Source organism: Scomber japonicus, chromosome 9 (genome assembly GCF_027409825.1).
Source record: "Scomber japonicus isolate fScoJap1 chromosome 9, fScoJap1.pri, whole genome shotgun sequence".
NCBI lineage: Eukaryota > Metazoa > Chordata > Actinopteri > Scombriformes > Scombridae > Scomber > Scomber japonicus.
In genome coordinates this window covers 3,490,850-3,518,355 of record NC_070586.1, presented here as the reverse complement: position 1 = coordinate 3,518,355, position 27,506 = coordinate 3,490,850, and the positions used below count along the sequence as shown (strand labels likewise).

The following is a 27,506-nucleotide window of genomic DNA, read 5'->3' as shown; positions in this document are numbered from 1 at the left end:
AACTGAATTTACAATTACAAGGTCTAGACAGCCTAAATTAAAATACACAAGGTTTGAGTTGGTGTCTCAGGTAGTAGAGATGCAAATAAACTGAATTTACAATTCTGATATCTTGGTGAGAAGGTGGGAGGTTGGGTATTTTTACAAAGGAGTTGAAATTGCTATTACAATTCTCCCTTTTGATTATTGATTAATCACAACTGAAAATAAAAATAATAATGGTAATATTTACAAAATCAAATAAATGAAATGAAGCAATGATAAAAAATAAAAATAAAACAGAATTAAAAAATAAAGAATAAAACAAAATAAACAATAAAATAAAATAAAATACAATACAACTTTAAAACCTAATGTAAGAGACATATATGAAGATAGCAGCACGGTGTATTGAGTGTGTGTGTGGAGTGAGTGGGTGGTCCTCATGGAGTAGGCGTGTGTGCGTGCGGAAGTGTGTGTGCGTAAAGGTGGGCACTCACCGGTGAGCCAGATGAGGAAGAGAGAGAGAGAGAGTCGGGTTTGGGGAGAAGCCATAATTTTTGTTGACCGCCTTTTCACCGCTGGTTTCAGTTATTCATTCATCCATCCCTATTGTGTTGTTTATGCACAATAAATGCACCGTTTGAATGCTCTAAGAGGCTGTTATCATAATTTAGTAGCGCGTCACAAATTGACTTATCTGAGGACCCAACCTACTCTCCGCGGCCAAAGGTTTGTGTGTGCCGCAATACCTAATACAACTTAATTATCCGACACATTAATTCACATAGATTTTAAAATGTATCATCATGGCAGTCGTTTAGAAAAGGGAATTAAGAATTTAAAATTTGATGTACAAGATAAAAATGATAATAAACCAAAAAAAAGATAAAAATAATAATAAAAATAGTAAGAAGAAAAAGAAAATATACAATTTTTTTTTTTTTTTTTTTTTTTACAAAATGTCATCAAAGTCAGAGTCTGAGCTGGAGTAATGATAGGAATCGGGAATATGAAATGAGGGTGAATTTTGATGGTCATTGTTAACATTCACATGAGCATATGTAGAAGATTGGATTACCTTTTTGGTGAGTATGTTCGATAGCCATTTCAACATGCAGGGAATTATGATGCAGAGCAAAAAGAAAATAACTACAACTGGGATGATTATAGTTAAAAACCATGATGACCATTCTTGGCCCCAAAGCTTTAGCCAAGAGAACCATGAGTCATCCGCAACTTGTGGGGGTTGAATGGCATCTTGCATGTGTTTGATGATGTTGGTGATGTTCTCGTACTCATCAGGGACATAAAAACAACAAGAGACATTGAGCATTTTGCAAATACCCCCTTTTTCAGCTAGAATGATATCAAGAGCAAGCCTGTGTTGAATAACTGCTGTTCTGATTGCAGACATTTCAGTATTCACTAAAGTAAAAGCTGCTTCAGTGTGGTTTGCTAAGGACAGAACAGACCAGGCTATTCCATTAATTTTGTTCAATGCTGTAGTTGTTCCGCCTCCTAAAAACAGAGACCAGCCCACATTAGCACCAGGGGAAGTCCAGGGGTCAGCTAATACATAACCATCAAATTTGGAAGGGACACCGACAATATCTCTATGGGCTTGAAAATGCATGGTAGATTGAATATTGATAGTAGGAGCCTTTTTATATAAGATTTCTGTATTAGTTGTAACTATTGATGGGTGACAACAACCGGACCACTGAAATTGAGTTGGCAAATTATGATAAGCCTTTCTACCACAAGACCACATTATTCCTGGTTGGGATGAGAGTTGCTTAAATGGACAGGCAAATCTTGTCAGGGTGTTATTAGGCCATCTATGAGAACATTTAATTGATGCTGTGGTGTTTACAAATATTTTAGTTTGGCAACTTGACTGACCTAGATAAGGGCCGGATGAGGATGCTGAACAAACACAAGTCTCTGCATGTTGTAAAGGAACTTCAAATGCCATGTTATTAGGGGTTGGATGGGAATCAATACAGGTGATATTGGGATGTGGGATAATTGAAACATTATTCCTGATCTGTTGACCAGCAATTAATAACGTCATCATTCCCAAAGGGACAGTGCACTTACCATGATCTTCTCTGCCCCAAGATTCTTTCATGTGACCCTGTAACACAATATTTGCTGTAAGGGGTGTTGCTTGCCATCTGGTTGCTAGAGCATGACAACCCCAACAGTCACCAGGAATCTTCAACTCTTTTTTGTGTGAAAGAGCTAGGGCACATGCACTGTTGCCGTTGCATTGTCTGAGGGCTTGTTGCACTGCGTCACCTTTGAAATCAGTGGTGTCCAGGTGGTTATCTTCTGTCTCAGAGTTCGATGGAATTGTCTTATCATTTGACAGTGTTTTAAGTGGGGTGTCATATGAGTGTGATGGCTCATTGACTATGACTCTGAGTTGTCTGTACATATCAGAGGTTGGATATTCAATACCACACCAATATGTGCCTGCATCAGTAGTTTTGACATCAGAGATGGTGATTTTGACTCCGTTGGAATGTGGAATTCTTGTTATTGTGAAGCGGGGATCTTTGTTTGGAGCAGGTTCTCTGCATAGGTACTTATCATATTTGGCATAATATGCATGAATTTGACCTGATCGCCAAATTTCAGGATAAGCACTGCAGGTGAAAGTTGTATTTTGTCCTTTGTTCAGAGAGACAGTCTTGGCGGGTGTGTAGGTGTAAGCCTCTATCAGCATCACTGCCCACGATAGGAACAGGATCAGGTGGTGCATGATGTAGTTAGATGGGGAAGGAAAAGTTTGTGTTGTTACTTCTGTTCGTCTGGTTGATGTTGAGTTCGTAGAGTTCTCCCTCGTGTTGTTCTCTGTGGTGCTTATCCGTCGTTGTGTTGTTCGTCCTTGTGTCGTTCGGGTTGTTGGTTGAGTCCCTCTGTTGGCTCGGGAACCTTCCTGCAGTGGTTGGCGTGTATCCACGTTGTTCTCTCAGCAATCTTCACAGCCGTATGTGTCGTCAGGAGCACTTGGAATGGACCTCGCCAGCGTTTGGAGTGCCAATGCTTCCTTCTGAGGTCCTTTGTCACCACCCAGTCACCAGGCTGGAAGTCATGGAGCAATGCGGAAGCTGGCAGTGGGAGGGCTGACTTTACCTGCTGTATTATGTGTTGCACAAACCATACATGATTAACAAAACTTCTGCGCATGAGCTGGGAAAAAAATAAATAAATAAAAATAAAAAACTGGTGAACCAATGTTGGGTTATGGGGGGGTATCCAGTATCCCCCCTTTTGACACATTGTTCCAATCCATGTGTCAACTTTGCAAAGTGAGGAAAGAAATGTTTAGGTAGACATGGTTTGTTATCGGGTCCTTGCCACACTGCTTCTCTCTGTGTGGCACCGCAGCATTTCCACAGAGCCTTCTCTTGTGGCGTGGCAAAGGATTGTATTGCTTCAAGGGAGATGGGTATGGAGGCTGGAGTTAAAACAAACAAAGGATCAAGGGTAATACATTGGAGTGCTGCTCTTTATGCAGCAGCATCAGCTCTTGCGTTTCTTAAGGAGACAGAGTCTGAGTGGTTAGTATGAGCAAGGCATTTACAAACAGCAATTGAGGTTGGGAGCAAAATGGCATCTAGAAGAGCTGCAACCTTGTCATGATGGAGTGAATCTGGGACAAGAGTTTCATGGTTAGTGACAACAGCAAATCCTATTCTGTTGCGACCAGTTTGTGGGTCACGTGAAGCAGATCCATCTAGAAAAACAATCAAATCAGGATTAATTAATGGTGTTTCTTGTAGATCTGGTCTTGGAGAGCGAACCTGTTGAAGGATAGCAACACTGTTATGTTCCTGTTCATCCTCAGGCGTAGGGAAGAGAGTGGCAGGGTTTAAAACATTGCATCTTTGAACAGTGATATTAGACATTTTTAAAAGCACAGTGTTGTATCTTAGCCGTCGTGCTGTGGAGAGGTGAGAAGTTTTTTGTTTACGTAAAATCATAGACCCAGCATGTGGGACCAGGAGAGTTACATAAGAAAATAAACTATGGGATGTAGTTTATTTCCATGATCCTGTAACAAAATAGAAGTCATACATCAATTTGTCTCATATGCCGCTTGAGTGAACGGCCTGGTGGTTCCAAAGTTGGAGTGATCTGTAAGGCAAGCTTTTAGTTCAGTGAAAGATTGTTCTGAGCTTCATTGTAGATGGTGGGACTTTCACAATAACCTTGGCACAAGCGAGTGAATATGTAGCCTTGTCTATTGAAGTTGAAAACAAGGCAAAATTGACTTTCTGGATGCACTGGAACACTGAAGAAAGCATTATAAAGATTCATCACTGAAAAGAATTTTGCATTTGAGGTAACTTGAGACAAGAGTCATCACAGGGAATAATTACTCCTGCTGCTTTAAGAGACTCAAAGACTGATGTTATACCATCGATGGCTTCTTGTTTTAGTGGGCATTGAGCCTTACAAGGTCTAAAGTCAGATTTTGATTTTATGATAACAAGTTTACAGTCTTTGATGAGGCCAACATCATACTTACTAACAGCCCACAGTGTCTTAGAGACTTCCTGTAGGGCTGTAATAGCTGCAGCTTTCTTCGGACAAAAAAGAAAAAGAGTTAGAAGTGCTTTCAAGTACCAGCTGGATTTTTTTTGTAGTGTGCACAACAGATGTTAAATTTCTACAATAGCACTGCAGTGTTGGTGAAAATAAAATTGATTGATCATATGTTTTGTTTTTTTTTGTTTTTTTCAATTCGCTGCGCGCTGACATGATTTTATGAATGGGCCCAAATCATGCCAGTTATCTGATGTGTGTTTTGCAAGTGTGATGTGTGGGACTGAATCAGGTATTGTATACATGTTTGATTGAGCTTATGTGAGAGAGACTGATATAGCACATCTGTGCTATGTCCAATATATGTGTGTTAGTTTAAGCTTTTCAAATCTCTCTCTCAGCCAGCTCTCTTCATATGGCTCATCAGGTTCTGGTGACACATGAGAAGTACAATGCAGGTCCTCTGGTGTCATGAAATCAGTTGCAGTTGTTAAAACTGTCTTTTTGGCCTCTGTAACAAGTTCAGAAGAGACTGTTGTTTGCAATTTCCATTAATATGCATAGAGTAAATTTGGGTTGTGGTGAATAAAAGAATGTGCAAGATAGGGTTCCAAATCAGATAGTCTGTGAACTTTGACACCTTCTGGGGTTGAGATTAGACAAAGGCCTAATTTGCACATTAAATCTCTGCCCATGAGATTAATGGGACAGACTTCAGAGAGTAAAAATGCATGTTTGAAATTTGTATGTGGTCCATCCTCACATTTAAGTGGGACAGTAATGTTCTCTCTGATTGTTTGACCTGATGAACCAATAAACATGATTCCCACTCAGTTTTGGTTTTGTAGTGAGCTCTAGAGCTCTTATCACAGAATGTGTAGCTCCTGAATCAACTAAGAATACAACATTTTGTTCAACTATGATCAATGTATGTTTGGGAAATCTTTTGAAATGATCAGATGTATATTGAACATATGTTAAAGCAATTTTGTCTGAGGTCTCAAAAGATTGTGTGTTAATCTGCTCAGTATGTGTGAGTGTGTGTGTGGTGCAGTACCTTCTTCTGGCTTCACAGGTTGGTTGAGCTTGTCAGCAAGATTCCATCCCTCTCCGACAACCCCCGACCACCGTCAGTCTGATGTGTTCTCTGGAATTGATGATGTTAATGCGGGACACTCACGTTTAAAATGTCCAGATTGTACACAGTTGTAACAGACATTGTTGGGAAATCTTCTTGGAAATCTGTTTTCCCCGTTCTTGTATCGGCTGTGTATTCTTTGTTTGCGTTCATGATGTGGTTGTCTGTTGTCTCGGACTGTGTTGTACATGGTCATTGCCGCCATGTGACGTTGTTTTTGTGTTGTCTCTTCTTTCTTCTTTTTCTTTTGGAGTAGTTGGTCACAGGCATGTATGGCGTGTCTGCGAAGTTCTGCTGCTGTGATGTCAGCAGAAGTCCATGCACGGAAAACCCATGTAGTACCTTCTGGTCCCGAAAATTCAACCATGGGCATGTTGAAGGCTGTATCTTGATTGGAATGACGTAGTCTGTGGGCAATTGGAGAAGAATGGTTGTCTGAAGAGTTTTTTTGGTTGAGCAGTCGCATCAGGATGAGCTGCTCCTGTTGTGTCATGCTGAAGGGATCTGGTTCTCTTGTAGAGTTGTATGATGGTGGAGCTGAAGGATGGGAGGGTGGGTTGCCGTCGAGGTCTGGATCCAGCTTCAAAACTTTTCATTGGTTTCGGTTCGCTCGTGTGTAAAAGGTAGTTGTTTTTGCATTATTTCCCTATTTCTTGCGTCTGCTTCCCCTTTCCAAATCTGCAAACATTCTTTTTGACCTTCCATAATTTCCAATTTTTTTACAGATATTTTCTTTTTCTTTCTCATTTCTAGTTCTTTCTTTTTTAGTCTTTCTTCTAATAATAATATATTTTTTAAACCGAGGGATCCCCCTACTGGGAATCCAAACTCAGCTGTCCAGACATTTAAATATTTTAAAGCTTTATCCCCATATTTCCTTCTCATAATATCCAAAATTGCACCCTCTGGAGGACCTGCCTGACCAGAGACTTTACTCCCCATTCCAGCTGGTAGAGGTCGTCGTCGACAAAACTACAATACAGACGTCTCTGTAAGGACCACTCTGTAATACCGCACAAGTGATTGAAAGTGAACCCCTTAATTTATGCTTATGTAAGCAATAAAAAAAGTACCCAAAGTATTTAAACTTTGATCCCTGAGTCACTGACTCAGACACAATAGTGGATATAATGAAAAATGGAAATATTATGACAAATTAAACCCCAAATTTTAAAGAAAAGAGTTAGAATATCAATATTTCAATGCTCACCAGATGAATTTCACTGAATTATGTTCGTGGAATCCCAGCGGTAATGATCTGGGGCGTTTGTGGTCAGTCCTCCCTTCTCAGAAGAAGATTTTGAGGTTGGAGACTGGAAAGCTTTTTTCTTCCAGGATGGCCTGTCACTGTCCGTGTTCCGCCCCAGATGATCACTCGAGGGATCCCACTTCTGACACCAAATTGTCGTTGAAATTCTGTGCTCTTGGTGAAGAATGAAATAGAGACTTCTGCCGGCCGACAAGGTTTTATTTTCTTTGCAAAGAAAAGGTCAATCAACAAAACATGCGAGCGGTTCTGAAATGAAGAAGGACCCCGAACATTGGGAAACATCAACATTTATATCTGAGAGAAAGGACCACCTCTGGGGTGTGTTTAACGTCCTATGTCTGCTGTGGGGTCAGCCTCCTACCTAAGGTGTGATTCAACACTTTTTGTCTCTCGCAGGTATCGGCACCGACCCCCTGAGGTGTGAAATCAAGAGGTCTAGACAACCTAATTTAAAATACACAAGGTTTGAATGGGTATCTCAGGTAATAGAGATGCAAAGGAACTGAATTTACAATTACAAGGTCTAGACAGCCTAAATTAAAATACACAAGGTTTGAGTTGGTGTCTCAGGTAGTAGAGATGCAAATAAACTGAATTTACAATTCTGATATCTTGGTGAGAAGGTGGGAGGTTGGGTATTTTTACAAAGGAGTTGAAATTGCTATTACAAGCTCATTACTGCAGCTGCACTCTGTTTATTTCTTCTTCTCTCCTCCAGATCAACCAGTCTGATGTTTTACACCACATTATGGAGCCGGCAACATCTGGTGAGTTCAGTCACATCTGATTATAACCTCATAATACTGCAGTACTTTTACTGTAATACTGCATACTACATCACTATAATACTGCAGTACTTTTACTGTAATACTGCATACTACATCACTATAATACTGCAGTACTTTTACTGTAATACTGCATACTACATCACTATAATACTGCAGTACTTTTACTGTAATACTGCATACTACACCACTTTAATACTGCAGTACTTTTACTGTAATACTGCATACTGCATCACTCATAATACTGCAGTACTTTTACTGTAATACTGCATACTACATCACTATAATACTGTAGTACTTTTACTGTAATACTGCATACTACGTCACTCATAATACTGCAGTACTTTTACTGTAATACTACATACTGCATCACTATAATACTGCAGTACTTTTACTGTAATACTGCATACTACATCACTCATAATACTGCAGTACTTTTACTGTAATACTGCATACTACATCACTATAATACTGCAGAACTTTTACTGTAATACTGCATACTACATCACTATAATACTGCAGTACTTTTACTGTAATACTGCATACTACATCACTATAATACTGCAGTACTTTTACTGTAATACTGCATACTACATCACTCATAATACTGCAGTACTTTTACTGTAATACTGCATACTACATCACTATAATAATGCAGTACTTTTACTGTAATACTGCATACTACATCACTATAATACTGCAGTACTTTTACTGTAATACTGCATACTACATCACTATAATACTGCAGTACTTTTACTGTAATACTGCATACTACATCACTATAATACTGCAGTACTTTTACTGTAATACTGCATACTACATCACTCATAATACTGCAGTACTTTTACTGTAATACTGCATACTACATCACTATAATAATGCAGTACTTTTACTGTAATACTGCATACTACATCACTATAATACTGCAGTACTTTTACTGTAATACTGCATACTACATCACTATAATACTGCAGTACTTTTACTGTAATACTGCATACTACATCACTATAATACTGCAGTACTTTTACTGTAATACTGCATACTAAATCACTATAATACTGCAGTACTTTTACTGTAATACTGCATACTACATCACTCATAATACTGCAGTACTTTTACTGTAATACTGCATACTACATCACTATAATACTGCAGTACTTTTACTGTAATACTGCATACTACATCACTCATAATACTGCAGTACTTTTACTGTAATACTGCATACTACATCACTATAATACTGCAGTACTTTTACTGTAATACTGCATACTACATCACTCATAATACTGCAGTACTTTTACTGTAATACTGCATACTACATCACTATAATACTACAGTACTTTTACTGTAGTATTAATAAAACATTGTGTCCTTGAAACTCGTCTGAGACACAGTGAGCAGCAGATAGAAAATAACATGACCCGACTATCAGATCACTCTCTTTACAACAGCTGTTTTTAGAGAAACACATTTTGAGGATACTGCACACTGTAACGCTGTTAATTCAAGAAGAAGAGAATTCTCCTCTTAAAGCATGTTCTCTTGTAAAATGAAATCATTTAATTAAAGCAGAATGTAAATCTCATATTTATACAGTGTGTCTAACATCTTGATAGATTTCAGTTATTTCTTAGATGATATTTACAGGAATGCTAGAAGTGGAGCAGTTGTGTTGTAGTCTATTAGATATATAAATGTTTGATTATTGATCTGAGTTCTTCTGTTTTGTTTTTGTTTTTTTACAGATGATGATTTAAAGTCTCAGAGGAGAAGCAGCCCTTCATTCATTCGCCCTTTCTGTAAGTTGAACTGATGAGAATTCTTCAACAACATTTTATATTTCATGAATAAAGGAAGAAATATTATAATGTTTATGAAAAGAAAGAAAAGATGTAGGGCTAAATTAAGATCAGCCAAGTGTGTGTGTGTGTGAAAATCTTTTCATCACTAATATAAATCACTTTTCACATAAAGCACATCGAGATCAGACTCAACATTCCTCTGTGAGCAGAACTTAGAAAAACTTCAAACAGAACATCTGGTAGAGAGAGAAAGAAGAAGGAGAGAGACACAGAGAAGCACAATAATAACAATAATTTATTTGCACTTAGAAATAAAACATTACATTCAAGAATATGATTTAACAAAATAATATGCAGTAGAAGTCAGAGAAACCCATGTGACATTAAACATTAAACACTGTTGTTTAAAACCTTAATGTACTGAGACTAAAAACATCTGTGCACACATTTCATATACACACTTATACACACACAGACACACATGTAGTACATAATAACAACAGTAACAGTGATAGTAATAATAACAAGATAACAACATTAATAAGCTTTTCTTACACTGAATACACTTTAGTTACAATTATTAGTTTGGCTTAAATGAAGGATTTCTTTTTACTTTCTTTTACATTCAGATATTCTTCAGCATGTTTAGTTAAATTATTTATATTGCTCCACATATAAATGAAAATTTGGCAAAAGAGCTTCTATAGAAAGGAATGTGTAAATGATTCCTTCTTCTTGTCTGGTATTGTAGGAGGACTGAATAACCTTCGTTAAGTACTCGTCTGAATAATCAGAGCCATTAGCAGCCAGTAGTCACTACAGATATGATGATGTGGTTTATTCATATGTGCTTTGCTATGTAGGATAGAAAACTGAAACACATGAAACTGCCGTGACTTCGTTTTCTACGCAATACAAACACATAAACAATGGAGGACATGGAGTTGATGGTGTACTTGCTGCTGTATGTGTCTTTCTGTCTCACACAAAGCAAGAGAAGAGAAACCGAATCGCTGTAACGCTGTTGCTGGTATTTAAAAATGCCGGGTTTGATTCTTCCAGTGACTCTCTGACCAATCACATTTAGTATCGGCTCGGTTCACTTGGAACCTCGGCAGAGCAGATACTAAAAAAGTACCAGGTACCAAGTACTATACCTGATGGAAACGCAAAAAAAAAAACAAGTAGAGTCGAGTCGAGTTGAGCCAAGTAGTGCTTGAACCATATTGAGGAAAAGCCCCATTATGTCAAAGTCAAAGTCAGCTTTATTGTCAATTTCTTCACATACATGATGTACTAAACATACAAAGGAATCGAGAAGACGTTTCTCACTATCCCACGCTGAAACAGATAAAGTGCACAGACACAACAAATAAGAGAATAAGACATTTCCTAACACTAAAAAGTAAACATTTAAGTGCACAACAGATAAGACATTTACTAATATTAAAAAGATAGACAATAAAATAAAATATTAATAAAATAAAATATAAAATCTAGGAGTCATTAAGTTTGTGGTAGTGCAAAAAGGTAGCAAAAGTTCTGTAAGATATATAGTCAGTGAATAGCAGCATTTTCAGTCTGTATGGTATGTAATGATTGTAATAGTGCAAGAGACAGTTTGTCCAGGGTCCAGAGTGTTTTTTCAGCTTTCTGACAGCCTGGTGGATCTGTTCACAAGCTCTTTGTGAGTCTGGTGGTGAGGGCACGGAGGCTCCTATACCTTGATGTTATTTTCCTTAAGACAGGAGTTTATTAACACTGAAACATCTTTTCAAGTATCATTCTAATAAATAGAAGGTTGGATATCAACCTGTAGCTGAACAAAGTGTTACTATCTAGGTTGAGTTTTTTAGTAAAGGCTTAACTACAGCTGTTTTAAAGGAATCTTGAAATGTGTCTGTTTGAAGTCATATATTTATGATGTTTAAAGACATGACCTGAAATACTGTTGAACACTTGGTTAAAAATGCTGTCGGTTCAGGGTCAATACATGAGGAGGAGGAGTTACATTCACTGACAGTCTTGTAGGATTTACTGAGATCATCTGTGTTTATATCAGCAGCAGCAGTAATACTGGCTCTAATTGATGTTATTTTGTTATTAATGAAAAATACAAGTTCATCACATTTTGAGGTAGAGAATTGTCTGAGTGTGTGTCTTGGGTCAATAGTGGAGAATAATATTCTAGAGTCTCCAGAATTGTCTTCAAGCTTTTGACCTGACAGTGGATTTCAGGCTGTTTCTCTGATTTTAGCCGGCCTCAGAGTTACTGGTGTGATAAACTGTCCTGTGTTCAGCATCATGAACATCAGTCAGAGGATCATACCTGATAGGGTCTTGCTGGATTTTCCTCTGCAGCGTCAGACGTCAGACCAGGTCCTGACTGGAGTTGATGCTTTCAGTCTGGTGTTGGTGTGTTGCCACTACAAAGCTTTGTTAATGAAAGCTGGTTTAGGAGCCTCTGCAGCTTGTCCAGTGGTGTTAGGACATATCATGGAGAGTGTATCAGCTAAATCAGTGACTGATCCCAATCCGCTGTATAATAGTCTTTTTTTTTTTATAATAGTCTTTTTTTTTTTTTTTTTAAGATTTTCTCTGGCATAGACACCTTTATTTGAAAGTAGAGAGACAGGAAATTATGGGAGAGAGAGGGGGGTGACATGCAGAAAGGTCCACCGGCCGGGACTCGAACCGGGGTCCGCTGCGTACATGGCATGCGCTCTTAACCACTCGACCACCTGCGCGCCCTGGTATGTATATTCTTTTCCAGCTGCATTATTTTCTCCATCAATCAGTCACAGCCTGTTGTAGCGGTCCCTGATATGGACGAATTGGGCAAGCGACCAGAGGCCCTGGGCGAGACCTCCAAAGAATTAATAATATTATGAATGAAATGTGCGTTATTTGGAAGAAAGTCGAGGTGTGACTGACTTTAGTCCACTAATTCCATTAGATTATTGTTCTATTAAGTGGATTGAGAGGGGGGTCTCAACCAGGGCGTCATTCAAGCTAGAACCACCACTGCCTTGGGGCAAACTTCTGTTGGTCCACATCTTCATGATCTGACTGGTCAGCAGGCACAGTGTCTGGTCACACAATGGAATATAACATTAATGCAACAGTCTGTCTTTTTAATTGTGTTTTCATACAAATTGACATATTACATGTATTCATTGCTTAAAACTAAATAATGATCAACTACACACACAGTACACAATATAAAAGTTAATGGACTTTACTTGCTGAACTGCAGATGATGGGCCTTCATCCTCATCTTCATATTCATCACTGTGTAATGCTCCTGAGAAAACACATTCAAAATGTCTTAATGCAAGTAAATAGACATTTAAACCAAATACTTTAATGACAAACTTTTATGACCAAGTTGAAAAATGTTCTGTATCCCTGAATATTACAGAAAAGTGGCTGCCAACCCTAACCCTAACTGTACAGTTAGTACAGTTAAAACTCTTATTAGGGTTGGGTGATTGGACAAATATATCAGTCCTGTGGTTACTTGTTTTTCCTCACAATGAAGAAATTGTCAATAGGTTCATTCGTATTACATTGATATTACTCCCCTAGTAGGTGTCTATGACCTACTAAAACACACGAGGTTTCCCGCCAGTCAAACAGCCACACCACCAGTATTAGCCATGAGCTAGCAACAAACTAGCTAACAAAGCTACGCTGTAACCTGTACAGCAACTCGCTCCCAGGCTTGGAGAGTAACAGAATACACTTTTCATTTCAGTGTCTGAGCTGAGGGTTGTTCTGCTGGGGAACAGCTGGTCTGAGAGGAGTTCAGTGGGGAACTTCATACTGGGAGGGACTGTGTTCAACACTGAGGAAGAACCAGATCGCTGTCAGGGAGTCAGTGGACGGATTCAGGAGAAAGAAATAGTTCTCATCAACACCCCAGATCTGCTGAATCCAAACATCTCACAACACAAACTATCAGAACATGTAGAAACCTGTGTGAGACTCTCTGATCCTGGACCTCATGTGTTCCTGCTGGTTCTACAGCCTGAAGATTTCACTGAGCAACACAAGAAGAGAATACAATCAGTCCTTGAACTCTTCACTGATCAATCATTTGATCATTCAGTGATTCTGATATCAACACAAAGAGAGGAGAGTTCAGGTTTGATGGAGAAATATGAGGAACATCCACAGTTAGGAGACATGATCCGAAAATGTAGATCCAAGTTATTTTGGCAGAACAACCTTGAACGTCCAGAGCTGTTAGGGATCATGGATCTAATTGTGAATGAAAACAATGGAGATCATTTGATATGTGAAGTATTTGAGGAAGCAGCAGCTGTTTTACCAAGTAAACATGGACGCCTGAAACAAGAGTTCAGAGTCAATTTGGATCCTGTTAGAGCTGCTGGTGAGTTCAGGGACATTTTATACTGTGATGAATACAAATGATCTGTGATTAAGTTTGAACAGTAGTTAAGCATTATTTTGGTTCTGTATTTTTTACAGGGTTGAAATATCTCTTGGATCCAGCAAGAAACACCTTCAGCTGTGAGTAAACTTACTAATTATTATCATGTGTATTAGACATCTATAAGATGAAGTTGATGCTCTATAATTGATGTTTTTGTCTTTTCACAGGGTTCAGGCCTCAGACATCACACACTCCATCACCACCTGAATGTACAGTCAGCCAGTGTAAGTTAATTACATTCAGCCTTAATACTATGTTTATTATTATAATGTTTTATTTGAAATTTAATCGACTGCATCCATCTGATTAAATCTCAAATTCTCCTTGTTAGTGTAACAGCTGAGCTTTGTCCTCCAGCTGGAGATGTTCCTAAAATAAACTGTCCATCTGTTTACTGACTTGTTATTTAAGACACATGTGTACCACTAGCTTAAAACAGCAGAGGTTAAATAAAATCCCTAATCAATACTTTCTGAGTGAGAGATCAGTTCAGCTACCTCTACTCAACCTGTCAGTACAACCTGTAGCCTCCAGCTGCATCACTCTGCCTCTGTGATCTCCTACAACTCCTTTGTATCTCTGTAGTCTCCACATGATGAAATGTACATGTGGCTAACATTACACACATTCACACAGTTTCTGCTTGAAAGCATTCATGGTGTTGTATTAGTTTATTACATAAAAAGGTGACAAAGTTGTTTGAAGACTGGAAAAAAGAGCTTAGAGAGATCCTAGTTTACTGTCACACCTCCTGACTGTTTGCTTGCAGTCCTAAATAATATAATGCATTTTCTGCTGCTTTTATAACTTTTAAAATATAATAAACATTATTAATAATACATTTCACATTTTGTCTAGTTATTACTTTGTATGTGAGATTAAACTGGTGATTAGAGCTGCTTGAGAAACTAGATATTTAATAGTATTGGACATTTCCTTTTTTTACATGACTCTTCTCAAATATCTTTCAGGAATTAAAGGTAAATATTAGTTTGTCTGGAAGCTGATAGATATTAAATATTTTACAGATAATGTTCTGTTTAACTGTGATGAGATTTATGGCATCAGTGTCTGTTTGGTAAAGGCAGCTCGTCTTAAGCCTCAGTGTCTCTTTATCACCAGCTTAGCACATAATGCTGTTCTACAGTATAGAAAAAAAATTTTATACTGTAACCTTTATTTAATGAAATCTGATGGCTATGTTGATTTATTTGTCTGATAACTAATATTTATTTATTTTAATTGTTTCTATTTTTCTTTTGTGAACATAAGAATAACCAAACAGAGACAAGTGACAGAAAATGGGAAAATCCCAACAGTATTAAATTAAATTAAATTAAATTAAATTAATTGCGGGACTAATAAAGGAATATCTTATTTTATCTTAAATTAATGCATCAATAAACACAAATGGACACACAGTATACATATAAACACTCATCTATAATTGATGACAAAGAATTACATTACAGTGATATTTGTGGGTTTTACCACCACAGTGGGCAATGACATGCAGGACAGGACCGCTGCAGGATTTGAACCGGGGTCGCCTGCAGTGAGGACTGTAGCATCAACACATGGGGCGGGAGCTAAACAACGCCATGTAAAGCTGTTTTTTCATCGTGGTTATATACCTGCTGTGTCTTAGAGGCTGAAATTAATCATGTGTTTTTTCTCCTTGTTGTTTTTCAGTCTCTGCACTGAGGATTGTGCTTGTGGGGAAAAATGAAAAGAAAAAGACAAAACTTGGTAACTTCATTATTGGGAAAGAAGGATTTCATTGCCAAAAAAAACCCTCCTGTGTGGCCGCCTGTGGAGAGTGGAGAGGAAAACCATTGACTGTAGTAAAAACTTCACATATCTTCAGTCAGTCTGAGCAGACAGTGAGAGAAGAAGTGAGGAGATGCATGAATCTGTGCTTCCCTGGACCAAATGTTCTGCTGCTGTTAGTGAAACCTTCTGAGTTCAGTGAAAATTACAAAAAAAGACTGAAGTTCATCCTGAGTTTGTTTGGTCGAGATGCTTCTAAACACTCCATGGTCATCATCACACACAAGGAGAATAAAACCAATTTCACTGTGAATCAGCTGATTGAAGACTGTAGAGGAAGATACTACAACATGTCTGACAATGACCCCAAACAGTTAATGGAGAAGATTGAGAACATTGTTCATCAAAACAGAGGAACCTTCCTCACCTTCACTGAAGAGACCAGAAGACCAAAGTCTTTAAACCTGGTTCTGTGTGGGAGGAGAGGAGCAGGGAAGACTTCAGCAGCCAAGGCCATTTTAGGTCAGACTGAGCTTCATTCAGTCTCCAGCTCATCAGAGTGTGTTAAACATCAGGGAGAGGTGTGTGGACGTTGGGTTTCTCTGGTGGATCTGCCTGCCTTGTATGGAAAACCTCAGGCGGCAGCGATGGAATCATTCAGGTGTATCTCCCTCTGTGATCCTGAGGGTGTTCATGCCTTCATCCTGGTCCTACCTGTGGGTCCCCTCACTGATGATGACAAGGGAGAGTTAAAGACCATCCAGAACATGTTCAGCTCTCAAGTCGATGACTTCACCATGATTCTGTTCACTGTAGAGTCAGATCCTACAGATCCAGATGTTGTTGACTTTGTAAAAGAAACCAAAGAGATCCAGGAGCTCTGTCAGAGCTGTGGAGGAAGATATGTTGTTCTCAACATCAAGAACAAGCAGCAGATCTCTGAGATGTTGGATAATGTGGAGAAGATGAGACAATCTAAAAATAAACCATGTTGCTATACAACAGAGACCTTTACACATGCCCAGATGGATAAAGTCATACAACAACAAGCTGAACTTGAGAGGCTGAAAAAGAAAAAGATCACTGGTGAGTAATTTAAACCATTTTTATGTGTAATAAATCATGTCTTGTATTACAGTCTTGGGTCTACAGCACTGTACTGTAGCTAGAATAGAACATTAAATATAAGATTGCAGCATAAAATCTATGATTTGCTTTGTTACAGGTGATGATGAGGAACAGAGCTCAGAGTGTCTCAGGATTGTTCTGATAGGGAAGACTGGCAGTGGAAAGAGCTCTACAGGAAACACCATTCTGGGAAGAGATGAGTTTAAAGCTAAATCAAGTCAAACATCAGTCACAAAACAATGTCAGAAAGCACAGAGTGAAGTGGACGGTCGTTGTGTTGCCGTGGTCGACACTCTTGGTCTGTTTGACTCCACTTTGTCCCATGAAGAGGTTAATGAGGAGATGGTGAAATGCATCAGTCTTCTGGCTCCAGGACCACATGTCTTCCTGTTGGTGTTACAGATTGGCAGATTCACACCAGAAGAGAAGGAGACATTAAAACTAATCAAGGAAGCCTTTGGGAAAAAATCAGAAAAGTTCACCATCATTCTTTTCACAAGAGGAGATGACCTGGAGGATGAGCAGTCCATTGAAAAATACATTAAAGAGGAATGTGATGATTCCTTTAAGAAGCTGGTTGCTGACTGTGGAGGAAGATACCATGTGTTTAATAATAAAGATAAACAAAACAGCACACAAGTCAGTGAGCTGATAAACAAGATTGACTCCATGGTGAAGAAAAATGGCGGCAGCTGCTTCACCAATGAGATGCTGCAAGAGGCCGAGGCAGCAATAAAGATGGAAGTGGAGAAGATCCTGAAGGGGAAGGAAGAAGAGCTGAAGAAAGAGAGGGAGGAGTTTGAAAGAAAACATGAGGAAGAAATGAAGGAAATTGAAAAACGAATAGAGACACAGAGAGCAGAGATTGAACAGGAGAGAGAAGAGAGAGAGAAACAACTTCAGGAAAACATTCAGAAAGAACAAGGAGAGAAAGAAAGAACAGGAAAAGAGAGAAGAAGAAGACAAGAAGAGGAAAAGGCAGGAAGAAATGCAGCGACAGGAGCGGAAACAGAAACTTGCAGATTTGGAGAAAAAGATCAAATCAGAATCAAAGGAAAAACAAACTATTAATAAAAAGCTGATGGAGAGCAGAGAAGAGATGAGAAAAGAACGAGAGGAATGGGAGAAGAAACAAAAAGAAATGTGGGAGAAACGAAATCAAGAAGATGAACAGAGAAAGAAAGAACAGGAAAAGAGAGAAGAAGAAGAAAAGAAAAGGAGAGAACAAGAGGAGGAGAGAAGAATAAAAAGGGTCCAAGAAGAACATGAACAAGAAATGAAGGAAAAGATTAAGAACGAACAAGAACAGAGAAAGAAAGAACAGGAAAAGAGAGAAGAAGAAGACAAAAAGAGGAGAGAACAGGAAGAAATTCAGCGACAGGAGTGGAAACAAAAACTTGCAGATTTGGAGAAAAAGATGAAGTCAGAATCAGAGGAAAAAGAAATGATTGATAAAAAGCTGATGGAGAGCAGAGAAGAGATGAGAAAAAAACGAGAGGACTGGGAGAAGAAACAAAAAGAAATGTGGAAGAAACGAAATCAAGAAGATGAACAGAAACGACAGGAGGAACAGAAAAGACTAAAAAAGCTCCAAGAAGAATATGAACAGGAAAGGAAAGAATATGAAAAGAAAAGAAAAGAAGAAGATCAAATCAGAAGAGAAAAGGAGGAGAAAGAGAGAAAAGAATTAGAAGAAAACCATAATAAAAAACTGGAGAATGTAAAGAAAACAAATGAAGCTGAAGCCAGAAAGAAAGCTGAAGAGTTCAATGAATTCAAAGAGGAACACATGAAAGAATTTGAAGCTCAGAAGAAAGAACTGAAAGACAAAGATGAGCAGTATGATCTGTTACAGACACTAAAAGCCAACAATGAAAAACAGAAGAGGGAAAAACATCAAGAGGAAATCAGTGACTTGGTGAAAAGGTTGAACATGTGGCATCTGAGAAGCATCCGCAACTTACTGGAAACACAGGAACAGGAAATGGAAAGGGTGAAATATGAAGGTGAAAAATAAAATCTGCAGAAAAAACATGAAGAACAAAGAAGTGACTTGATACAGAAACTTGTGGATGAATCTTCCTGGTGCTTTTTATTATAGCTGAGATGTATCAGCCAGCCTGAAATAAAAAACTAAGACAATTCACAGATTAAACTAACAGATTATTACACTTTTTTGTAGTTTAATTTGAAAGGAAAGATTCAAATCAAATCACATGTTGAAAACATCTCAGTCACTGCAAGAGTGAAATTCCTCTCTCTATTCTCAGTTCTCTTTCTAATCAAACCCTTTCCCCTTAGTAAATACACCAACACACACCAATGGTTAGTCAGTTCTGTTGATATATTTGAACGTTGTTTTTGTGGCCAAATGAAGTGTATTTAAAAGATGAACTAAATCCTGAAGTTGAACTTTTTCAAATGATAAAATGTTGATTTTAGTCTGTGATAAATCAGACTTTTAATATCTAAACAACTCTGTAAAATATTCTATTTAAAACTGCTGCAGGTCTGAATCACTGATAACTGCTGAATCTGCAACATTCAGGATCTTTGTTTCAGTTTGTGTAAAGTTTGGTAAAAATCAGAATCAAATATTGAAACCAAATATGTTGAGTATTGTTTTTGTTTTAAATAAGAGGGTAGGTGTTATAAACTGCAGTTTCAGCCTAGACTATTTCCTGCTGTACTAAATATACATGTTGTTATATTGTTTTCTTCTTTACTGTTTATTACCAATTGCATTATTGTGTTTTTATTCTTTTCCGTTATTGTTTGTGTGATTATTTAGAAGTATTTGGAAGCTTGATGATTGTAATGGACTTGATATAATGTTTTCTTTTAAATATGAGGAATGTTATTCCTGTTATACTGTGTTCCTGTTATTTTGTCCACAGTCACATTATTAAAATGCACTGAACCTCACCTGTGTCTTTACACTGTTGTATCCAGCAGGTGGAGCTCTAACATCAATTTCAGCTTCACAATGTGTGTTTGTTAGTATTTGAATATATTCATGTCTTTCTGCGATTTTACTATTAATGTTTGTCCCATTTTATTTGTTATGGGAATATTAATATAATATAATATTAATATAACATAATATAATTAATATAATATAATATAGGCTAACATACGGATGTAAAACACAGAGGACACAAGTTGAGCTCCTCAGGCAGAGGTCTTTTGTCTCTTCGTGGCTGAAAACTAGTTGGGACACAGCAGGGGCGATTTAACCTCTGTTATAGTCTGCCGTCATTTCTCGTCGCTGCTCTCCGGTTTCTACTTTATTCCTCCTCACTGTTCTGTGTTGAAGGTCCGGACACTGAACAGGGACAGAGTTGCTCCGTCAGTAAGCGGCTACAGAGGTAGACACAGAGCCGGTGCAGCTGCATGTTGTGACCAGCAGGTGTCACTCTAACACAGCTGAACCTGAAGCTTTCACAACTCATGTCTTACTGACTCTACAGCACCACCTGGTGGCGGAATTTATACAATGCTTAACTCGTGAATAAACCAACTGCAATGCTAATTCATTCATTAATGAACTAAATTACTCACAAAACCCCACAAGTTTATCTTAGAGAAGCACAGTTTCTGTGTTCAACATTAACTGTTGTCAGCAGCCCCAGGAGTTTATGAGAAATGCATTTGTTTTGTTATGTAATGTATGTTTTCTTCGACAGGGTTAAATAAAACCTACTGTGATCTCTGTCTTTACGTATGTTAACCAACAACTTCTAAGTTTGTATTTTGTGTGTGTAATTTAGTTCATTTAATGATTTAATTTGCATTGCAGTTGGTTCATTCATGAGTTAAGCGTTGTATAAATTCCGCCACCAGGTGGTGATGTAGAGTCTGTAAGAGATTAGTTGTGAAAATGTCGAGAGAAGAAGAGTCAGTTCAGTGTTATTCACAGCATGACAGTAGCAGCTAGCTTAGTCCATAGACATGTATACGTATATATGTGTTGTTTATTAAACAGCTGAGTAACAACGGCCGCCTAGCGTTTCGGCTGACTCCATTAATTATCCCGGTTAGCTTCTGAGTGACCGGGGTTGAACCTGCTTCTAAGCTCCACACAGGTGCTCCGGATGGCCGGTGTGCTCATAGATCCGAGCCGGGCTCCGGTGGCCTTCGGGCGGCGCGCGGTGCCGCAGCTGTTCGGGGAGCTGCAGCAGCTGGAGGCCGACAGGAAGCAGCGAGCTCTGGCTTCACTCTGCGACCTGATGCACGACCCGGAGAAGCTCTACCAGGCTGTGACTGGAGGTGAGACAGCTGGCATGAAGCAAATATACACAGGGAGAAGTACTCAGATACTTTAATGCAGTAAAAGTACCAACAGATATGTACAAATACTACATTACAAGTCCTACATGAAAAATCCTACCGCAGTAAAAGTACTGCAGTATTATAGTGATGTCGTATGCAGTATTACAGTAAAAGTACTGCAGTATTATGAGTGATGTAGTATGCAGTATTACAGTAAAAGTACTGCAGTATTATAGTGATGTAGTATGCAGTATTACAGTAAAAGTAAATCACAGTTTCTATTTATTTAGTTTTGTTTAAACTGTTTGGTTTAAATGTGCTTTGTGAATAAATGTGACTTGACATACTCTTCTTGTGTTGCTGCAGGTTTTGTGGAGCAGCTGGAGGTTTTATTTAAGGACGAAGATTCATCAGTGAGAACGAAAACCTGCGAGCTGCTTCACCTGCTGACGGCCCACAGCATCGGCAGGTAGGATAGATAGATAGATAGATAGATAGAGAGATAGAGAGATAGATAGAGAGATAGATAGATAGATATATAGAGTTGTGTCTTTTTAACAGGTGTTCCCTCTTTGTGCAGCTGCATGTTGTGACCAGCAGGTGTCACTTTATTGTGTCAAAAATGAGAAAACACAAAGGAGAAAAAAATAAAGATGACAGATTCAACATCAGGATCATCTTCACAGTTTTTTTTTTTTTTTTTTTTTTCACTTTAATTTTTATTGAACATTTTTCTTTACAAAGGAGGAACAACTCAATAATAAAATACAACAAGTAAAAACACGTTCAGAAATACAACACATGGGAGTCTCTTTACAAATAATCTGTCCATATTCCTTTTTCTTCTCCTTAATCAAGTTTTTTAGTGTTGTCGTTGTTCAGTCATAAATATTGTCCATCTCTTCCATTTCTCTTTGAATTGGGCTTCCTGTAGCCTTAGGCGGTGTATCATTTTTTTCCATTGTGTATATGTCCTCAACCAGGTGAGTCCATTGATCTTGAGTAGGGGTGTCTTCCCTTCCCCATTTCTTCGTGATGGCTTTCTTAGCTGCTGTTAGTAATATTTTTACCAGGTATCTATCCTTCGGTCTAATATTTTCTTCACACAAATACAATACTGTACAAGTCATTGGAATCTTATATTCAAGAATTTGCAACAATGCATCGTGTACCATTTTCCAAAACAATCTGATTTTATCACATTTCCAGAAAACGTGCGAGTGATCCACATTCATTATTCCACAGCCTCTCCAACAAGGCATATTTTTGTTTACCTGTTTACTTTTGACTTTGGGTGAGATAAAAAAACGTACCAGATTTTTCCAGGAGAACTCCCTCCAGATCCTTGAATTAGTGGATGTGTGGTGTATCTTCCACATCTTTAACCACTCTTCTTCTGTGATTTTTATCTTAAATTCTGATTCCCATTTTTCTTTTATGTATTTGGTTGAGTGTTTATTTGATATTAATTTTTTATATAACCCGGAAACAATTCTAATTTTCTTTTCTTTGTATGTATTGATTACGAGTTGGATCACACCATGCACTTCTCCGGAGGGGTCCATCCTGATCTCTTTCAGAAAGTAATCTCTAAGTTGTAGGTACCTATAGAATTCCTGTTTATCCAAATCAAATTTTTCCTTCATATTTTGGAAACTCTCCATGTAAATAACAGTGTATATCAATGCACATGATTTAGTTTATTAATATAACACGATTTTCTTATTTTTGCATATAAAGCATAGAAGGTATTTTATTTTGTAATTAAGACTTTTATTTTGAAACTTCCGGCGGAAGTAAACAATGCATTTTTTGCGCCAATACAGTCTACCTGACCCACCAGAAACGAGTGAGAAACTTATGAGAACTGTCATCAAATAAGCTAAAAATGCCGCTGCAATTACTATAGAGATGTCCACACACAAATAAGGATTTAGCACCTCAGTTGGAGAGAGAACAAGGTACATTTTTATGACTTTCTTTGAAGTTTAAATGTTAAACGGCCGCTAGCATGAATACTACTAATTGTAACAAGGATTCAAGGCCAGTTTGTTTTGTTAACATGTATTATGCACTTTTAGTTCCTACATATGTAAATGTGCTGTCATTGTGATTGTGTATATTAGTGCATAAGAAAGCATTTAAAGGACATTCAAGCTGTTTTCTTTAACAGAAATATCGTTGTAAATGCGTAGTGAATTCATGTTTATTTTTGTTTCACTCAGCTCTTACGGTGTGGAATGGATTTGAATAAATTCACAAAACATCAGTCAAAGAGTCCGACCATCTTCTTTCTGGGGATGCTACACTCCAGCTGCCCGTTCTTCACTAGCACACACCACGCTGTGATTCCCTTGGTTGTCCACCGCTTAAACCCTTTATCATATCTAGCTGGTTTGAATTTGCTATCATATGCTATCCATTTTAATGAATTAGCATCTTTTTGAATCTTGTATTTTTTTATTATGCTGAACCATAATTTTATTGTGAACATCGTTATTGGGTTTATTTGGTTTTTAATCACCTTGTATGTGTCTTCATCTCCTATAATACTCTGTACTGGGTATTCTCCAAGCTGTGTTTCCAACTCTTTCCACTTTGCAGTGTAATCTGGTTTGCACCATCCAACCATATACCTCAGCTGGGCTGCATAGAGGTATGCTTTCAGATTGGGAAGTCCCATCCCACCTTCTTCTTTTGGCAGCTGGAGAGTCTCCAATCTTATTCTAGGCCTTTTTCCACCCCAAACAAACCTTGAAATTATTCTATTCCAGCTCATAAACTGAGACTGTGGGACCTCTACTGGTAAAGATTGGAACAGGTATAAAAGCCTTGGTAAAACATTCATCCTGATTATCTCGATTCGTGAGCTTAGATCCAGTGTTAGTGTGGACCATCTTTCAATATCTTTTTGTATTTCCTGATTTATCTTACTATAGTTTGATTTATATAGTTTAGATAATCCTTTCGTGATTGTGACTCCCAAATATTCAATTCCCTTACGTGTCCAGTCAAGTTTAAATAATTTTTGGATCTCTTTAGGTGGGTTATAGTTAAGTGCTAATATCTGTGTCTTTGCAACATTTATTTTATATCCTGATAGGTGTCCAAATGTTTCTAAAAGTTTCATCAATTGAGGTAATGATTCATTTGGGCGTTCGAGGTAGGTTATGACGTCATCTGCGAAAAGTCCTATTTTTTGTTCTACGCCATTCACCATCACTCCTTCAATCTCTTGTTCCTGTCTTATAGCCTGTGCAAGTGGCTCTATAAAAATGGCAAATAGAGTGGGTGATAGACAGCATCCTTGTCTTGTTGATCTCTGTAGTCTAATTTTGTCTGTCAGGCTCCCATTGACTTTAATTCTTGCAGTTGGTTGTTGATAGAATGTCTTTATGCACTGTATTGATTTATTGTTAAAGCCAAATCTCTCTAACACTTTATATAGAAATTTCCAATTGACACAATCGAAAGCTTTCTCTGCATCAATACTTACTAATACAGTGCTCTTTTTGTCTTTTCTTGCTTGTTCCACTACGTGTAGTGTTCTTCTAATGTTGTCATGGGTCTGGCGCCCTCTTATAAATCCTGTTTGATCTTCCTTTATTATTTCTGATATAAAGGAGTTCAGCCGTTTAGAGATTATAGTTGTATATATTTTATAGTCAACATTTAATATTGAGATTGGTCTATAGCTTGCACAGTGTTCTTTGTCTTTTCCTTGTTTCGGAATGACTGTAATTATTGCCTCAGACCATGATGGGGGTATTTTATTGTTTTGGAGAGTCCAATTGAAAGAGGCAAGGAGTAGTGGTGACAGCTCTTCTCCAAACATCCTATACCACTCTGCTGGGTATCCATCGCTCCCTGGTGATTTATTGTTTTTCAATGTATTTATTGCTTCTTTTACTTCCTCCAGTGTAATCTCTGCTGTTAATTTATCGTTTTGTATAAGTCCAATTGAGGGTAAGTCTAGCGTCTCTAGGAATGCAATCATATCATTCTCATCTGCAGATGCAGGTTGTGTATATAGGTCTTGATAATATCTTTGGAAGATATCTTCAATACCATCCGGGGTAGATACTGTCTCACCTGTATGAGGATCTTTAATTTTGCATATATTACTAATTGCTTGCTGTTTTCTTATACGCTTTGCCAGTATTTTTGTGGCCTTTGAGCCTACTTCATGGTAGCCCAGTTTAAAATATTTATTCTTTTTTTTCAATTTCGTCCAGAAGTATGTCATTAATTTTTGTTTTTGTATCTTTAATTTGTTGACTTATCTTGGGGTCATTAGTATTTTGATATTCCTGTTCCAATACTCTTAACCTTTCATTGTACATTTTATAAGCCTCCATTTTAGCTCTTTTTGCATGTGCAGTTTCAGCTTTTCCTCTGATGACTGCCTTCATGGCATCCCAAAAAATCGTTGGGTCTACAGTGCCATTGTTATTTTCCTCTATGTATCTTTCAATTTCTGTTTTTACCTTCTTCCTTGTTTGGTCATTATTCAGAATTCCCAGATTAAGTCTCCATACTGTCTGCCGTCTTCTATTGTTTACGTTTATTGTTAAATAGAGTGGGTTATGGTCTGACACATCTGCGCCCCCTATCTTGCATTCTCGGACCATATGGTTGTCCTCTACATTCATAAAAAAATAATCTATCCTTGAATGAACTTTATGTGCTGCGGAATAATGCGTGAAGTCTTTTTCCAGGGGGTGTAGATTCCTCCAAACATCAATCATTCCCATCTCCTTCAAGGATATGTTTATGAATCTTGTCAGATGCATTCTATTCTTTTTGAGACTAGTTGTATCTACTCTGTGGTCTCTAATAACATTTAGGTCTCCCCCACAGACCAGAATACCTCCTGTTTCTGCTGTGATATCATCAAATAGACATCTAAAAAAGGATTTGTCACTTTCCGGAGGTGCATATATGTTTACTAGTGTTACTAGTTCATTCTCCACTCTTCCTTTTACTATAATGCATCTTCCTTCCTTATCCCTGCATTCCTTCTCAAGGTCAAATTTAGTTGAGTTTGGTATTAGTATCACTACTCCTCTTCTACATCCCCCTTTAAATGAACTATAGTATAAGTTCCTGTAGCCGAATTTTTTAAGTTTATCATGTTCTGATTGTGACAAGTGGGTCTCCTGAAGAAAAATTATTTGTGTTTTTTCTTTTTTAAGTTTTGTCATGACCTTTTGTCTTTTAATTGGATTATTTAGACCATTTACATTCAACGACATTATTTTAATATTATTAGTCGTCATTTTGTTTTGCTATTATTTGTAGGTATACTCCCAAACATTTCTGAACAAAACACTCATGAACAATAAACATAACACCATGAACCAAAACAATGGTGACTTCAAACAGTGGGGTGAACTGTGCCCTGAGTCCCTGTTGGAGGGTGAAGGGGAAATCCTCATCTCTCATGGGGGCCCCTTCCTAGACTTGATTAGTTCCTAATTGAACTCTATAAGGTCTAGATGTGTCCAACTATAGAAAAGAAAACTAAACATCTCCTGGTCGGATATGATTATTATCAGTGTTGAAGTCTATGTTTTACTGCTACCTTTCTCCAGTGCATGTTCATGTTTTCCTGAGGTAGTCCTGTAGCTTCTCTCTGGCACGGTGCGCTGCTTCACGTGTCGTATCCTTTCCTCTGGCGCGCTGCCATTCCGGTGTTACGCGTGTCTTCTCCCTCGCCGCCGGTGTGCTGTCATCGCCCGGTGGGTCTGTGATGAATCCCCTTTCTCTCATAGCCTGCGCGGCTTCCACGGCGGTATCGTATGTTTTTACTCCGTTGCTCCAGTGTATCCGTATTTTGGTCAGCGGCGTCTGAAAACGTGTTTTGTTTTCTTTAAGCACCTTTTTAATGCCCACATATGACCTCCGTTTCTGGACGACATCTGCAGGGTAATCATGATCAAAAAAGATCTGCTTGTCTCCTACTTGTATTTTTCTCTTCCATGCCGTCTTCAAGATCATTTCTTTCGTCTCAAACTTGAGAAAGTTGATTATGATGGACCTGGGTGGTGCATTCGGGCTTGGTTTCTGTGCGAGAGCGCGGTGCGCTCTCTGGATGTGGAGCTCCGTTCCTTCAGGTAGCTGTAGCTCTGTTTTTAGCAGCTGGTCTACGTACTTGCTAGTGGAGTTCTCCTCCGTCTCCTCTGGAACGCCGAAAATGCGGATATTATTCCTTCTTGATCTCCCCTCGAGGTCGGTTACCTTTTCTTGCATCTGGCGTGTCCGCTCCAGCATTTCCATCATCACTTGTCCCGCGTCTACTTTCCACTCCTCCAGCTCTGCTATGCGCTCCTGAGCCTCGGCC

The 27,506-nt window shown here is 38.2% G+C and overlaps 1 protein-coding gene across 1 annotated transcript in view; it reads left to right on the top strand.

Moving 5' to 3' along the window:
• Nucleotides 1–27,506, top strand: part of LOC128364600 (GTPase IMAP family member 8-like) — a 185,905-nt gene that overhangs the window by 19,811 nt on the left and 138,588 nt on the right. Inside the window, exons 2-3 of the mRNA XM_053325165.1 lie at nt 13,292–13,930; nt 14,029–14,070. Of these exons, the coding sequence (XP_053181140.1) occupies nt 13,292–13,930; nt 14,029–14,070 (681 nt within the window). The remainder of the gene's footprint in view (nt 1–13,291; nt 13,931–14,028; nt 14,071–27,506) is intronic.